This window comes from Plecotus auritus, assembly GCF_963455305.1.
Source record: "Plecotus auritus genome assembly, chromosome: 8".
Taxonomy (NCBI): Eukaryota; Metazoa; Chordata; class Mammalia; order Chiroptera; family Vespertilionidae; genus Plecotus; species Plecotus auritus.
Genome location: NC_137782.1, coordinates 156,884,235 through 156,900,730, shown reverse-complemented (window position 1 = coordinate 156,900,730; position 16,496 = coordinate 156,884,235). Strand labels below are relative to the sequence as shown.

Sequence of the window (16,496 nt, the reverse complement as noted above, 5' to 3'; positions counted from 1 at the left end):
GGATATTGAATCGTGGTTAATGGATTGTGTTCCTACATTTAAATCTTTTTAAAAGTTGAGAATAAATACTTATGTAACTATTATATTCTTATAATCTTATTCTCAAGGGATTCAAACTAAATTGAATAAAAATTAATAAGGGTATTTTAATATTATCAATCATTTACATACTGATGGCAAAATAAAATGCCAGTCAAAACAATGTTGAAAACATGACATTTAAAGTGAAAAAGATTAACTATAAATATGAGAATAAAGAGTTGTTATTCCTAAGGAAACAAAACATATTGGACAGATTTGATAAATATTTCTGCAAAATTTGGTAGAAATATAACTAAAAGTTGGGGGAAATTGTAAAGATTGAGACTTGGCACTAAGTTTACTTTGCAAAAACCTAAGTACCTTTTCCACTTTAAAGAACATGAAATTAGAAATTGCAGATACTGCAATAGGGCTTGGTTTACCCAGAAAGACAAAGCAGCACTGAATCAGCAATATCATAATCAGAGAAAAGATCTTGGACTTGCAGCAAAAGAGTGGTGAATAAATGCACATTTATAAGTTTTACGCTGAAGTCAATATTTAAAGCATGTAAGATGTTTATGATTTCTACCCTGCTTGGAGTAATGTTTGATTAACCCACTGATTACTGTCCCCAATTGCGTTATATCTGAAGGTCTTCCTATAATATCGAAGAATTACCCTGATTTCCAGGGTTAATGTTACATTTAATCTAGTAAACAAGCTGGGATGCCATGTTTCATGGTCAGCCTGAAGCCAAGTCCCTATTTTCCCTTAAGGAAACACCACTCCAGGTATTTCAAAACCAGGGTTTCTTCCAGAAACAGAAGGATAGGAGGTAAAAAATGTATGCCTGACACTAGAGAAAAAGAAACTGCTTATTGGAAAAGCAGCAAGAATCACATAAGAAATCAGATGCTTAAGGCAAATTCACTAACAGGAAATTTTCATACTACTCACTCACAAAATAAAATTCTAATAGCCTTTGCTTTTCTAATGACCAGGAGCTTTGTAGCAGGTTTTCTCTGATTAAATACTCTGCTCTGAAACAGCACTATGATACATCTATTTATACATGACTGTGATTTCCGTATTCCAAAGCAAACGACCTACTCTAACTCCAGAGTTTGTACCATGATCCACAGACCTCTTTCTTAAACAAGGCTCCCTCTTCTCTCTCTGGTCTGCTATTGGTGGGAGGAATTCATTTCTCTGAAGGCCACCAATAAGACAGCTGGCTTCAGAAAAATAAGTCTTAACAATGGAAGGAAGAGGCAAATCCATTCAGCCACTGAGAGAACAAAGTCAGAATTTCCAATCATCATTGCAAAGAGAACATTCTCTCCCTAGAGGCTACATGTAGCTTGATTGTGGATTTTAAACAACAATGACAGACCATAGTTTTGTACTCCTGAAAATTTGGAGAGAGTTGTTTCTATTTTATCCTTATAAGTTGAAGAATAGTTGAAGAATCTGATTTTTCTGAAAGATTAGAGCTTAATGCATGAATCCTTTTTTAGGATGAGGCATAATAAAAAAGAGGAACTTACTAAAGGTATATCTCTTCAGATACAATAATGTAAGAAAAATCCCCAGAGATTAATTTTTCAATGAAATATCCATACTGTGAAATTCTCTTTTGGATAATACCCAGAAATTTGTAGAATTTTCACAGCCTATAGTCAAAGAAATCTTTTGTTACCTAATTATCATTATTATACATTCTTTAATTATTCTAGATTTTGAGATCTTACATTTATTTTAGTCCCTCTTATGACTGTCATATTTCTGCTCACTTCTGGGTTATATAAAAGCTATGTATCCCAAAGTCATGTCCTCAGCTATGATAAAAAAAAAAGGGGGGATGTAATTAACAGTTTCTATTTCATCATTTGATACAAAATAAAAAAGGAAACTGTCACTGCTATATTACCAAGATAAAAATAAATGTTATTTAATTTTTCTATCTTCTTTTTTGAAAGTGAAATTCTAAGATATCTATGAATCTATAGACCAAAGCAATAGAAAACCCTATTTTTCTTCTTACCTGGCAAGCTTTTGCTATTATGTCTGATGGGGTATCTTGTGAAAAGGCTGGTCTTAGAGCAGCTCCCACCTAGAAAAATAAATAAAATTTATTTTTAAAGTTAAGTAGTAAACAGAAAGCCTCTTTAGTCTTTGGAGATGAAAACACACAAAACACAATTTTGTTCCTTCCTTTTTATTACAATTTTGTTCCTTCCTTTTTATTACATCTCTCTCCCTCTTTTTTTTTTTTTAATCATCACCTGAGGATATGTTTTTATTGACTTGACGGAGAGAGGAAGGAAGAGAAAGAGAGAAACATCGGTGTGAGAGAGAAAAATCAATGGGTTGCCTCCCATATGTGCTCCGACTGGGGATTGAACTAGAAACCTAGGTATGTGCCCTGCCCTAGAATCGAACCCACATCCTTTTGATGCCTGGGACAACACTCCAAATAACTGAGTCACCCAGCCAGGGCTATTATATCTCTCTTCTCTTTCTTTCCAGTTACCTAAACTCAACCATACCATTTTCTTTTGCTTTCCAGGAGGTTATCATTATTAAATCTATATGAATACTATACCAAATAGGCAATGAATTTTGTTTATTTTCCTTTGTTTTTGTTTAAGTATAAATAGGATTTTCTGACAGAGTCAGATGTTCCCAGAGATAATAAAAAATTGCTATCCCTTTTTTGGCTTATATTTTCCTAAACATATTTCTAACAATATTTACCTCATTGGTGAATTTTATATAATTGATCAATTCCTTTAAATAATTACTAAACATTCATAGTCACTAAAAATAACTTAGAGATTATTTCACCTCAAAAAGAGATGCTTTGCAGTCTGACCAATGTTGCTCAAAGGTTGAGCATTGACCTATGAACCAGGAGGTCACGGTTAGATTCCAGGTCAGGGCACATGGCCAGGTTGCAGGCTCAATCCCCAGTAGGGGGCTTGAGGGGGCAGCCAATCAATGATTCTCTCTCATTGATGCTTCTATCTCTCTCTCCCTCTTCTTTCCTCTCTCTGAAGTCAACATAAATATATGGAAGGAAGGAAGGAAGGAAGGAAGGAAGGGAGGGAGGGAGGGAGGGAGGGAGGGAGGGAGGGAGGGAGGGAGGGAGGGAGGGATGCTTTACCCTGGCCGGTGTGACTCAGTTGGGTGGGCGTCCTCCCATGCACTGGGAGGTCACCAGTTCCATTCCTGGGAAAGAGCACATACTCCCGGTTGCAGGCTCAATCCCCAGGTGGGGGGCATGCAGGAGGCATATTGCACTCTTGCACTGATGTTTCTCTCTCCCTTCCTCTGTCTCTAAAAATCAATAAACTATTCTTTTTTTTTTTTTTAAGGAGAGATGCTTTAAAAAGAAGGTTGTTCAAGAAATATTACTTTATATACTCTTGTAATAGGAATAAGTGACAGAATTTGAGCTTTAGTTTTAATAAGCCAACATCAATTACAGATTCTTAGCTACATTAGATTTAATACATATGAATTGAATAAAGAATTAAATGTAGTCAACCCCTAGTTTGAGATTTCTTCCCTTTCACTAGAGATTCACTTGCTAAGGCATATCAACAGCACTTTGGAAATGAATAAAGAGCCCCTCTCTGTGACTAAAGACACATGGCAATTAACTGCAGTATTAGTATTGCAATAATCAACTAATCGCTGAGCTGGTACTTGGGTCCTGTACTGAAGGAGAAGAATACTATAAAAGAGATTATTGGGTCAACTAATAAAAGTGGAATATGATAGATTATATGAAAGTAGTATAGCAATGTTAAATTTGCTGAAATTGATAACTGTCCTGTGATTATGTAAGATAATGTTCTTACCCGTTGGAAATATAGACTGAAGTGTTCAAGGTAAAGGTACATGATTTAAATCATTTATTTTTAAATGATTCAGAAATAAGTGTGTGTGTGTGTGTGTGTGTGTGTGTGTGTGTGTGTGTGTGGAGAGAGAGGGAGGAGAGATAGACACTATCAATGTTAAAGCAAATGAGGCAAAATTAACAATTGGCAGTTATAAGTAAAAGATATAAGACAGTTTTTTTGTACTATTCTTGCAACTTTTCTGTTTGAAATTATTTATAAACTAGAGGCCCGATGCACGAAATTCGTGCAAGAGTAGGCCTTCCTTCCCCAGGCTGCCGGCAGGCACCTGGGACCTGGGCTTCCCTCGCAGCCCCGGCTTCATCTGGAAGGTCATCTGGAAGGATGTCTGGTTTAATTAGCATATTATGCTTTTATTATTATAGATTAAAAGTTTAAAAAACACACAAAAGGACTTTATTCTAATAGGCTGAGTATTTGGGAGTAAACAATTGTATACAGATTTTTGGTAGCCAGCTGGGGTCAAGTCTAAAACTTCCTCATCTGTACTTATGATGAGAAAACAATGGATTATACATATTCCCACTTTATTTTGTTTAGGTTTAAGCATAGCTTTTAGATAAGGTATGGTATAGGCAGAACCAAGATTTTGGTATAACCACATTAAAAAGAAAAAGTTTATTCTTTCCTTGCTAACATAAGTTTTTTGCTTTTACATAATCCACTATTATTAGGAATACATTTATTGTGCCTCATCTGAATAACTAAATAAAGAGAGAAATCTCAGGAGAAATTTGTCCTGTTTAGAATAAAATAAAAAAATATTTTGCAAGTATCTAATTCTTTCAGTAATATTTTATCTGCTATTATTAAAAGTTAATTTATCCTTCAGCATACAGGGCACAATTGCTTTTCATTTTTAAAAATGCTTAGAAAGTCTTGATATATAAAAATAATGGCAAGAAATCCACAATACTCTTTGCATGCTCTTTTTATCTTTTAAGTGGTATGTTAAATATGTAAACACAAGACAGGAAAGCCAAGCTGGAATTTCTATTCTAGTTTTATCACTAACATGCTATCATGACTTAAAAATAGTGACAAGTTTTATACTATTGTTTCTGCAACTGTGGGTTGATTCAAACTATGCAACAGATAATGGCAGTCGAGATATGCCTTCTACCTGAATAAATAGGGTGCAGTTCCAAATACATTTTTCCAGGGAATCTTCACTCCTTTAATGATCACTCAAAAGATCAATTTTAAATTTTTAAATAAATAGAATATCTTACATTAGCCTGATACTGCTCCAGAATCACATGACCTGGAAATTCTGGCTCCGGCACAGATGCAAACTTCTTGATAATGTCTTCAAGTGCTTGGAGCCCAGCCATCCGCAGCTGGTTACTGTGATCAGTTGCAGCCATGAATGCCATACGAATCAGGTCAGAAAGATGAAGTACCAAGAGGTCATCTAAAAATAAAAATAGAAGGCAAAAGGAAAAGTTTCCCAAAAATAAGTGTAATAACATAAAAATATGAATTTCTTTTATAAAGCATTTATGATCTACATATTTCAGTGTGTTTAAAAATAACAGAGAAACACTTTCAAGAAAGCTTCCATATCATAATAGCTCAACAACACTGGTAACCTAATTACCATTATTTTCCCGAAAGGAATCTGTAATTCTCTGAGAATAGGGATTGGCAAACGTTTTCTGTAAAGAACCAGATAGTAAATATTTTGGCTTGGCCAACCATATAATTTCTATAGCAACTGCTCAGCTCTGCTATTGTAGTACGAAACTAACTATTCACAGTATGTATACAGATGGGTATGTGGTGCTACAACAAAACTCTATTTACAAAAACAGGCTGTGGGCTCCGGCACAGATATGAAATGAAATTAATTTCTACATATTTCAGTGTGTTTAAAAATATACAGTTATTGATGGTGCAGCCAAATCTAGTAGTTTGCCAATCCTTTTCTGGAAGACTTTTATAAGAATGAGATGTAGATAAGAGATGTATATTTTTCCTTTCAGCCTTAAAGTAAAGGCTGCCCTAAAAGTGCCAAAAAAAAAAAAAAAGCTTAAAATCAGGTCTCAAGAGAATTCAAAAGATATCAAGTAACTTAACTACAACCCAAAATGAAGTCCAACACTATTTAAAGAAATACAACAAAATCTAGTACTAATTGCACAAAATTTACAATGTGTAGCATCTAATAAAAAATTACCAGGGGTGCAAATAAGCAGAAAAATATATCTCATAACAAGGAAAGGAAAGAAAAAAACACACCAATGAATAGAAACAGGTCCAGAAATGAGAGAGATGACAAATTAGCAGATAAGAACCTTAACACCTCTATTATAAATATGTTGCCTATATTCAAGAAGGAAGAGAAAAGCATAAATATGATAAAGAGAGAAATAAAAGACAGAGAAAAGCACCAATGGGACTTCTAGAGATAAAGAAAATATCTGAAATGAAAAATATGCTGGATAAGATTAATAGTGATTAGATGCTGCCCTAACCGGTTTGGCTCAGTGGATAGAGCGTCAGCCTTTGTACTGAAGGGTCCCAGGTTCGATTCCGGTCAAGGGCATGTACCTTGGTTGTGGGCACATCACCAGTAGGGGGCGTGCCGGAGGCAGCTGATCGATGTTTCTCTCTCATCGATGTTTCTAACTCTCTATCCTTCTCCCTTCCTCTCTGTAAAAAATCAATAAAACGTATTAAAAAAAATAGTGATTAGATGCTGAAGAAGAAAATGTCAATGAACTTAAAGGCAACAGAAATTATACAAAAAATTTATTGAGCTCAGGTACTTTATAAAGTTCTTCAGGAGGCTACAAGAGTTACACAGTCTTTTTGAAGCAGTGGCAAATCTGTGTGACTCAGCCTGATCCCCATTCAGCTACTATTTAAACAGGTTTTTGTTGTTATTGTTCTTGTGAAGGTTTTAAGATAAGCATCTTCTAGTTTTTTCATGTGTCTACCCAAAATGCCAATTTTAGAATATTTAAAAAAAAAAATCAATTGGTTTTGGGAGGGAAGCAAAAAGTATTGAGGGGGGGGACATTTGGCTAGAAGATCCCAAATGCTTTCTCATCTAAAAAAGGCAAAAACACCATCAATAAAAACTAGTTATAAGAAACTATTTCCAGAACTTGAGAGAAAACTTCCAAGGCAGAAGAAACTGAATTAAAATGGGCATATTAATATTATGCCAACCCAAAAGTAAATAAAAGGACCATTATTCCTCCTGCACGCTCTGTCACTTAATTTATAAGGTCCAGAACTATATCAATCTACCAACCAAAATTATGCAATTGTTCCTGGAATTAAAGTGCTGTTGTTTCTCTACATAATCTCTACCTCCAACCTTTGTCAAATCAGTACCTTTATCTTTTTTCCAAATCCAAGAAAATGAACTCCTAAAGGGGCATAGTGGGAATGGGGACTGGGCAGAAACTCCAAAATGGGAAGAGAATTAGCAGGTTGTTAGGGACTGGCAAACATTATTACATCTGGAGAAGTTTATTACATCTGGAGTAGTAATTCCCTACAACTAAAACACACTAGATCAAAAGGGAGATGGGGATAATACAGGAAGAGTCTATAGGACTCCCATTGGGTCTATAGTTTTTCACACCGCTGCCATGACTGTTCAGAATGGCACAGTGGGTGCTGGAAAGGATCCCGTTTCAGTCAAGCAGAACAAAGGATGTTAGATACTGAAATCTAGGTTGCGGAGCCGTTATACCAGCTTACTATCCAGCTACCAATGTGAAGTGCCCAGGAAGCAAAGAAAACATGGGCAATTCGGCCACCGACAACCTCCACACTGTGAGCAATGATATATAAGCAAACAAGCCTATGAAAAAAAATAGTCAGGGAAAAGGAAGAGTCTTAAGATTCTACACAAAACAGAAAGTAGAAAAATATTTATCAAATTTTTAGAAAATCATTTGTCATTTCAATAGGGTGTAAAAAATACCCATGGCTGTTATTTTCTGGAATAAGAAAGGAAAACAATAAAGAGTGAAAATAATTTGAAATAATAGCAGTGGAAAAAATACAGAAGAATTAAAGGAAAACTGAAAACACAAAAAAAGGCTTCAGATCCACTATGGAAGGAGAAAAAACATTATCAATGATATAAAGGAAACACTTGTGAGGATCTCTGAGAATGCAGGCAAAAACACAAGTTATAATAGTGAGACAAAATAATTAAGAAATACAAAGTAAGAAAGGCTAAGGATATTCACCATTCCTTAAATATAGCATGAACACTTATCCTTCCACGTCTTTACAAATTCTAACTTCCTATGCTTATAATAAACTAGAGGCCCGGTGCACGAAATTTGTGCACTCAGTGGGGGCGGGGGGAGGGGGGGCGTTCCTCAGCCCGGCTTGCGTCCTCTCACAGTCTGGAAGCCCTTGGGGGATGTCTGGCAGGCAGATATCCTTAGCGCTGCCACGAAGCCTGGAGAGGTTCTCACCACTGCCACTGTGCTTGCCAGCCTTGAGCCCGGCTTCTGGCTGAGCAGTGCTCCCCCTGTGGGAGCACACTGACCACTAGGGGGCAGCTCCCTGGTGGTCAGTGCACATCATAGCGACCAGTTGTTCCGCTGTTCGGTCGATTACATAATAGCCTTTCATTATACAGGATCAGTGTGGTAGGCAGAATAATGGTGTCCAAATACGTCCATCCCCTAATCCCTATAACATGAATATGTTACCTTCCATGGCAAAAGGGACTTCGCAGAAATTATTAAGGTTATGGACCCCCAAATGGGGAGACTATCCTAAACTTTCCATGTGGGCCCAACTTAATCACATGAGTCCTTAAAAGCAGAGCACCTTTACTAGCTGCAGTCAGAGAGAAAAAGATATGATGACTGAAGAAGGATCACAGAGATTCAACCTTGCTGGGAATGAAGACAGAGAAAGGGGCCACAAGCCAAGGAATGCAGATGGCCTATAGAAACCGGGGGGGGGGGGGGGGAGGGAAGAGGAGAAAAGGGATTCCCTTAGAGCCTCCAGAAAAGAATGCAGCCCTGTCAACACCTTGATTTTAGCCAGGCGAGTTTCATGCTGAACTTTCTGACCTAAGAACTGTAAGTCAGTCAATAAATTTGTTTTAAGCGACTAAGTTTGTGGTCATTTGTTATATAGCAGCAATAGACAACAAATACAATCAGCCCCTTCTACCTGGAAAACCCTTTCTCTGCCTTTAAAACCTAGTTTCAAAATCACATCATCTGTGGGTATTCCCTGGCTCTTCAAGATACAAATACCAGGTGTACCAGTTAATAATGCGGATTTTTTTCAATAGATGGAGTTACACATATGTTGATATATATGCGATTTGATATGTATGCTATTTTGTTGTATTGACAGCAAGCTTCAAAATTTCATATGTCAAATTTTCTGAAGGTGTTAACATCATATATATTTTTACGCTTAAAAATGTCGAATTTCGTGCCAAAATAAAAAGAGCATTTGCAGGAAGTTTTAATTCATTACTTTATTTTGAAGAAAAGTGCTGCTGAAAGTTATCGTATACTTCAGGAAGCTTACGGTGAACATGCTCCATCTCAAAATACTTGTGAACGCTGGTTTAAACGCTTTAAAAGTGGTGATTTAGATGTGAAAGACAAAGAATGTCCAGGTCAACCAAAAAGGTTTGAAGACCAACAATTACAAGCATTATTTGATGAAGATGCATGTCAAACTCAAAAACAACTTGCAGAAAGATTAAATGTTGCTCAGCAAACAATTTCTGATCATTTACAAGCAATGGGAAAGATTTTAAAGGAAGGAAAATGGGTGCCACATCAACTGAACAAAAGACAACTGGAAAACCGAAAAGTCATCAGTAAAATGTTGCTTCAATGGCATGAGTCTTTTTTGCATCAAACTGTGACTGGCGATGAAAAGTGGATTTATTTGGAGAATCCCAAATGCACAAAATTAGGGGTTGATCAGGTCAAATTGCTGCAAGGCCAAATTGAAGAAAGAAGACAATGCTCTGTGTTTGGTGGGATCAGGAAGGTGTGGTGCACTATGAGCTTCTAAAACCAGGTGAAACTGTTAATACTGATTGCTACTGACAACAAATAATCAATGTGAACCAGGCTTTGATTGTGAAACGACCAGAATGTGCCAGAAGACACAGCAAAGTAATTTTGCTTCATGATGACGCACCATCACACACTTCAAAACCAGTTAAAGACACGTTAAAAGATTTTGCCTTGGAAGTATTAACCCACTTGCTGTTTTCACCAGACCTTGCTCCTTCAGATTACCACTTATTCTGATCAATGGTACACGCACTTTCTGAGCAGCACTTCAAAAAGTACGAAGAAATGGAAAATTGGGTCTCTGAAAGGTTTGCCTCAAAACAAGGAAAGTTCTATTGGGATGGTATCCACAAATTACCTGAAAGATGGGGAAATGTGTAGCTAGTGATAGACATTACTTTGAATAAAGCACTTTTGATGTTTCTCTTGAAATTATCGTGTTTTCTTTGATTACAAAATCCGCATTATTAACCGGTACACCTGGTACTACTCTTTTATGTTCGCAAAGCACTCTATCATACCACATCTGGGACATAAAATTATGTGACAAGACTGTCTCTCTGTCTTCTACACTAAAAGCTCTTCAAGGGTATGGACTATGTTCTCTTTTCTTTTGTGTATCCCCACTGTGTAGCCAAGAACAGGATTCAGTAAATATTTGATGAATGACGACATGAAAAAGACAGTGTTTATGATATTTCATGCTTTGCTTGGTACCCTATATTCAGATTCACATTTTATACATGGGGTATAATGTTTTACTTTTTGTTTTTTAATCCATTTGTAAGTTCTGCTGATCCTTAAACACAATAAAGTAAATTGATAGGCATTATGTATAGACTTCAATATTGTTGATACACAAGTTTGTCTCCAGGTATTTTAAAAATGACTGGGTGATGAAGAGACAACACGATCAGATATGGAGTCTGTTACTGCACAGCTCTCAGCTTGTCTGGGTCTCCAAATTTGTAAAATGAAGATATTGGACCTCATAATCTCTTTGTAAATTCCTCATTAATATCTGATCCAGGAGATATATGGTACAAAAAGCTTACAAAACATTAAAAACCCATGAGGGGTTTCAGTAATAAACAATTTTCACCTTTTCAAAAATACCTAATAGCATTTCCGAAATCTAAGAGTTTTAAATCCACCAAGACAGTCGTAAAGTCTGACATTCTCCATGCTGAGGAACGCAGAACTCAGGTTATGCACCTTAAAGATTTGTCATTTCTGTAAAATACAGTGCTAATCTGAGAATTTTAGGGTTTGTACTAGGGAAACATAGGGCAAAGTACTAGGGAAACATAAGTTACTGCCATCATTATCCTTAGGACAAATGAGATTGATAGATACATGAAAGAAAAAGAGAGAGAGAGAGAGAACAGGAGGGAGGGAAAGAAAGGAGGAGAAAATAAAAAAGAAAGCTACAGTCCTAAGCAGTAAAATACTGTAAACCTATAAAAATACTTTAGGAAAAGAAGTACTGATTTTAAATTTACTTGTAGGGTTTCGTAGTTTAGCAGAACGTGCCATGGCAAGATCAAAGTGAGCCTGGTCTGCATTTTCACACAGATTGATGATTCGACACAGGCAATCAGCAGCAAATACCCGAGTGGCCCACCGAGGTGCCACAAAAGGCTTTGATTTATCTTCTTCGCCTAGTGTGGTAAACATGATATCATCATCCATCTCATCTTTCTTTTCAGATTCTTCATCTTTTCCACTACCTAATGGAGTTGCAGTGCTCATATCTGTAACAAAACAAAAAAAGTATATTATAACAACCTTAGATAGAGCAAAATGATGCTTTACAAAAAAACATTGTTAGAAGATATCTAATTTTTTTTAAAAAAGACTAAGTTCTCCATCCTTTGAAAACAGTAGAATTTGCAAGCTTTCTTTTTTAAATAAATAAGCAAACATCAAGGAAAGGGTAATAAAAATATCTCACATATTTCACTAGCTTAACATACTGTGCTATCTACAGAATAACCTGGGATTTTTACATATGAAAATTTAGTTTGAACATAGTCATTTTTCAAGAAAAAAAAAAGTTCACTAGTATGTAATATAATCTTCAACATTTTTATAGATATTTAGATTAAAATTATAAGTATTTTAAAATGTAAGCTCAAAGTAAAACCCTAATCTTTAAGACTGATATTCTGAGGTATTTTAAAATGTACATGTCAGAAGAAAAATAATTTTCATTATTTTGATAACCTATTTTATATATTAAATACATACCACTAGAAGCTGCCAGGACATCTTTACAAAGCATTAGCCAGTGGGAAAGTTTTTCTACAGCCAGTGATGAAAGCATATGTCCCAAAGTATCATGAATATCAGAACACAATTTTCTGTCTGTCTCCCGGTCTAGCATTCCAAAAAGAAGTCCCTCCAGACCCGTTTCTGTTATATTAACACCTTGGTGCCGGCAGTGAATGTCACTCTGAGAACTTACTCCAGGTGCAAAAGAACTGACATCTGAAAAGCAAGTTTTGCAGATGAATTTGTATAAGATTTTGCTGTATATTGTAGGTAATAATTATGATAAGAAGTAAGGCTTAAATGTAAATTCACAATAGCAACAAAACCAGCTATATATACAATTTATCTGTGGTCTCCAGTTTATATATCTTCAGGATCAGAATTTAATCTGACAATTCAAGGTAAAACCCTAATCTTTAAGACTGATATTCTGAGCTATTTTAAACAAATCTCACAAAATGCTCAATAAAAATATTTTATTCTAACAAGGGTGGGAAAGAGAGATTTTTCTAAATAGATTTAATTTAATGGACTGAAAAAGTGTTCACTATATTTGTTGGAAGAACAAGTTGAAATTTACTCAGTCTTATTGTCCAGATTAAAAAAAAATACATAAATCAGATCACAAATTATAAATGGATTACATCCTAAAAGTTCATTTAAATTTTTGGAAAATGCTTTCCAAGAAACATACAATAAAAAAATAATACAGTTATGAAATAGTATTAAAGTTCTTGTTTTCTCTAAAAATACTTTTATTCTCATAAGCAGCAGAAATAATAAAACTGGTAGCCCTAAGAATGAATACACTATGTTTGTTAACAGAACTCTTATTATACTATGCTAAAATTGAAGTTATTCTGGTGTCTGATTAATCCCCAAGCAACTTCTAGGCATTAGAAAGTCTTATAAGCAAAAATTTTCTCTCACAACAGGGGAAATATCTCTGTCAATTAAGCTCTGAAAAAGTTCCTAGCCCTAACCGGTTTGGCTTGGCCTTCAGACTGAAAGGTCCCAGGTTCGATTCTGGTCAAGGGCATGTACCTTGATTGCGGGCACATCCCCAGTAGAGGGTGTGCAGGAGGCAGCTGATCGATGTTTCTCTCTCATCGATGTTTCTAACTATCCCTCTCCCTTCCTCTCTGTAAAAAAAAAAAAAATCAATAAAATATATATATTTTAAAAGTTCCCAAATCACCTATCCCTAGATAGTGGAAGATGAGATATGAATTCAAGCTATACTAAAACTAAACCCCCCCAAAAAGCAGAGAGACCTGAAGGCAAGATGTACCTTTTACTATCAGAGCATCTACTGACATTTCATAGATTATTGGTTACTTTGGCCTTATCTCTCAAAGGAAAAGTTAGATCACAAAAAGTTAACTATTGTCAAAGACTGGAGCCTTTCAAAATAGATAATTTCTCTTTTCAGAAGTCTATTAGTGACACAAAGCAATATCCCCAGAGTTAGTCATCCTTTATACAGTGAAATCATTCTCAAAGGATGGCAGAAGTATTCAGATAGTAAACGGTATTTTTTTAAGCTACAAAATCTTTTAAAAGATAAAAATGTAAAATTACCAAGAAAACTACATTGGAATTTTTAAGGTGATAATGATTTAATTTTATTTAAAAGAATAAGGAAATTGATCACATTTTAACAAAAAATGTTACTTAGTAAGTAATACTCATTTGAAATGTTCCAGTATTTAAAGGAAAAGAATACTGACTGGTAAAATAACTTACTGGCACCGCTGCTCTCTTTGTCCCCTGCACTTTTGGCGAGGCTCATGGCATATTCACAGACTTCAGCTGCTTCTCTTTGTGCAAGCTGCCGGAGACAAGCCACTGCTGCTCGTCGAAGTAACAAATGGGAACTACATAAGTGAACCTAGAAACCATAATAATTATAGACATTTTTTTAAAAAAGCTGTAACTGTACTTGCCTCATGAAGGTATATGAACACCTAACTTGTGAAGAGCCTCTCCATTTAACAACCTCAGCTGTTTAAATAATATAGTCAAATAATGGCCTTTTAGAAAAATAATAATACCAATAAAATATATAAAGAACACTTCAGTAGCTAAAGTAACTGTCCCAAGACCTGGGCACTAAATATCATACAATATACCCAATAAAACTCTAGGAGGATCTTTTGCATATCTTATTTTACACATGGTCCTAGTAAACTTTGTCTTCTAAACTTTTTAAGTGCATAGAGATTAAATATAGTGAATGAAAATTTAGGGGGCAGAGTGCACAGTAAAAACTGAAAGCAAAGGAGGGTATTAATTAAAATTCTAAAAAAAATAAAATAAAAAATCAACCAAACAAACATCTGAAGAGAATTGCAAAATGTAGCCTTTTGCAATGGAGTATTTTTAACCTCAAAAGTTCCTGAAAGAATCAATATGGTATACTTAAAACCTAAAGTAAAAGTATGATTAAGAGCTCAGGCTCTGGTTGCCAGACTGGGTTTGAATCCTGGCTCCGTCACTTATTCCTGAGTGACCTTAGATAAGTTACTTAACCTGTCTGTGCCTTGTTTGCCCATATGTAAAGTGGGGATAGTAATTCTTCACAGTATGACAATGAACATTCCTGTTCATGTCTTTTGGCATACATGTGCATGCATTTCTGTCAGGTATTTACTTAACAGTGGACCTGCTGGGTAATAGTGCAGGCACATATTCAACTTTTATAGATTATGCCTAATTATTCTCCAATAAAGCTTCTTTCCCCCACCCTTACATTTCACAAAACCCAGGAACAGGAACATTGCTTGCTCCTACATCAGACCTCCACCTTCCAATAAAAATTCCTATTATTTTATACTTTATGTCATCTTGGATCTCTTCTTGTATCTACCATCCTCGACAAGTGGACACCCTGCTCTGTCACTGACAACTTGGGCATGCAGCTCAAGTCTTTCTCTCACTGCCATTTCCTACAATTATCCAGAGGACATCAATGCCCATGTGCAGAATATTTCTGTCAGAACATGGTATAAAGAGCAATTAATAATTCAGTAGAAAGGAGCATGGAATTTATAAAAATCTAAATTGATTCCACTAATATGGATGAACCTATGTGTAGATTATATTTCAGAGAGTGTCAAAAGATCTGGTAATGGAAGGGACTTCTGTCAACATGGAAATTGGACAGCCAGTTGACTGGCCCTTATTCTCATCTTATCCTACCGCACCATCTCCTTCCCACCAGCTGCCTGTAATCTCACTACTTACATTTTTTAAGAGTTCAGGAAAGTGCTCCAACATGCCTTGTAATAAAACCCTTGAGGTTCTACTAAGGAAATAGGTTTGGAGACATAATGCTGTGTTAACACAAAGGAAGTTCATTGCATTCCCTGTGGCTTATGGATAACTGCCACTGAGATAAAGAAAGTCATGTTATTACTTTCCCAGGTCCTCTTAAATGTGTTCTAGCACATAAGGTCAACCCCATAGTATAATTACCTTTAAGGGGGAAAAAAGGAGAGAGGAACCAGACAACTTGTGGAGTGTGTGTCTGCATCTCCATCATATTTGTCAGTTGTCTACCTAAGCCTGAATCCTGTAACAACTTCACTTCACTCACGTGGTGCCATCTATGGCCTCAAAGCTTGGGCATTAGACCATGGCTTTTGCCAGGATGTTTCATATCATGTTGAAGAATTAAATTTAGTGCACATTCTAGTCAACTATTTTCTTTGCATATGCTCTTTGTAAACATTGTACATTTGGTTTCTGCTCTGTGGCACACTCAAACTCTTTGATAATCTGGAACTAATTCAATTCCCTGTGGTCTGTGGTGAAACAGGAGCAAACCTTGTGGAGTAAAGCTAAATATACCACATGAGATCTAATATCATGGCCTTCCAGTTCCTTCACCACATTGTGGATAACCTCTTCCCTTTCCTCAGCAATATCTTCCCATGGTTACATATTATACTTCTCCTTCTCCCTCTACATCAGCCTCCTCCTGTCACTGTCTTTCTCCCTTATCCAAATGAAATTTCATAATCCATTAACTTCCTCACCTCCTTCATCCTGCTGTCATTTAATGAATCAACTTGGCCAAAGCCCAACTATGAATGTATCAAAGTATCTGGCTGCTCAAAGCCTACACCCGAGTTGTTTAAAGGTGCTGGACAAATTCTCACAATGAGGTGAACTGGTACCATCATAAATCAAACAATGGAGCCAAAGAGGCCACACTGATCTTGTTTTTCTCCATGTA

The 16,496-nt window shown here is 35.9% G+C and overlaps 1 protein-coding gene across 3 annotated transcripts in view; it reads right to left on the bottom strand.

Annotated features, from left to right (window-relative positions):
• Window positions 1-16,496, bottom strand: part of HEATR5B (HEAT repeat containing 5B) — a 76,543-nt gene that overhangs the window by 18,097 nt on the left and 41,950 nt on the right. For all 3 annotated transcript variants that reach the window (XR_013961348.1, XM_080682930.1, XM_080682931.1), the window contains 5 exons: window positions 14,003-14,147; window positions 12,233-12,472; window positions 11,485-11,736; window positions 5,183-5,364; window positions 2,069-2,137 (listed from right to left, as the gene is read on the bottom strand). Coding sequence is in view for 2 of the 3 variants with exons in the window: in XM_080682930.1 (XP_080539056.1) it covers window positions 2,069-2,137; window positions 5,183-5,364; window positions 11,485-11,736; window positions 12,233-12,472; window positions 14,003-14,147 (888 nt within the window). In the remaining variant the exon portion in view is untranslated. The remainder of the gene's footprint in view (window positions 1-2,068; window positions 2,138-5,182; window positions 5,365-11,484; window positions 11,737-12,232; window positions 12,473-14,002; window positions 14,148-16,496) is intronic.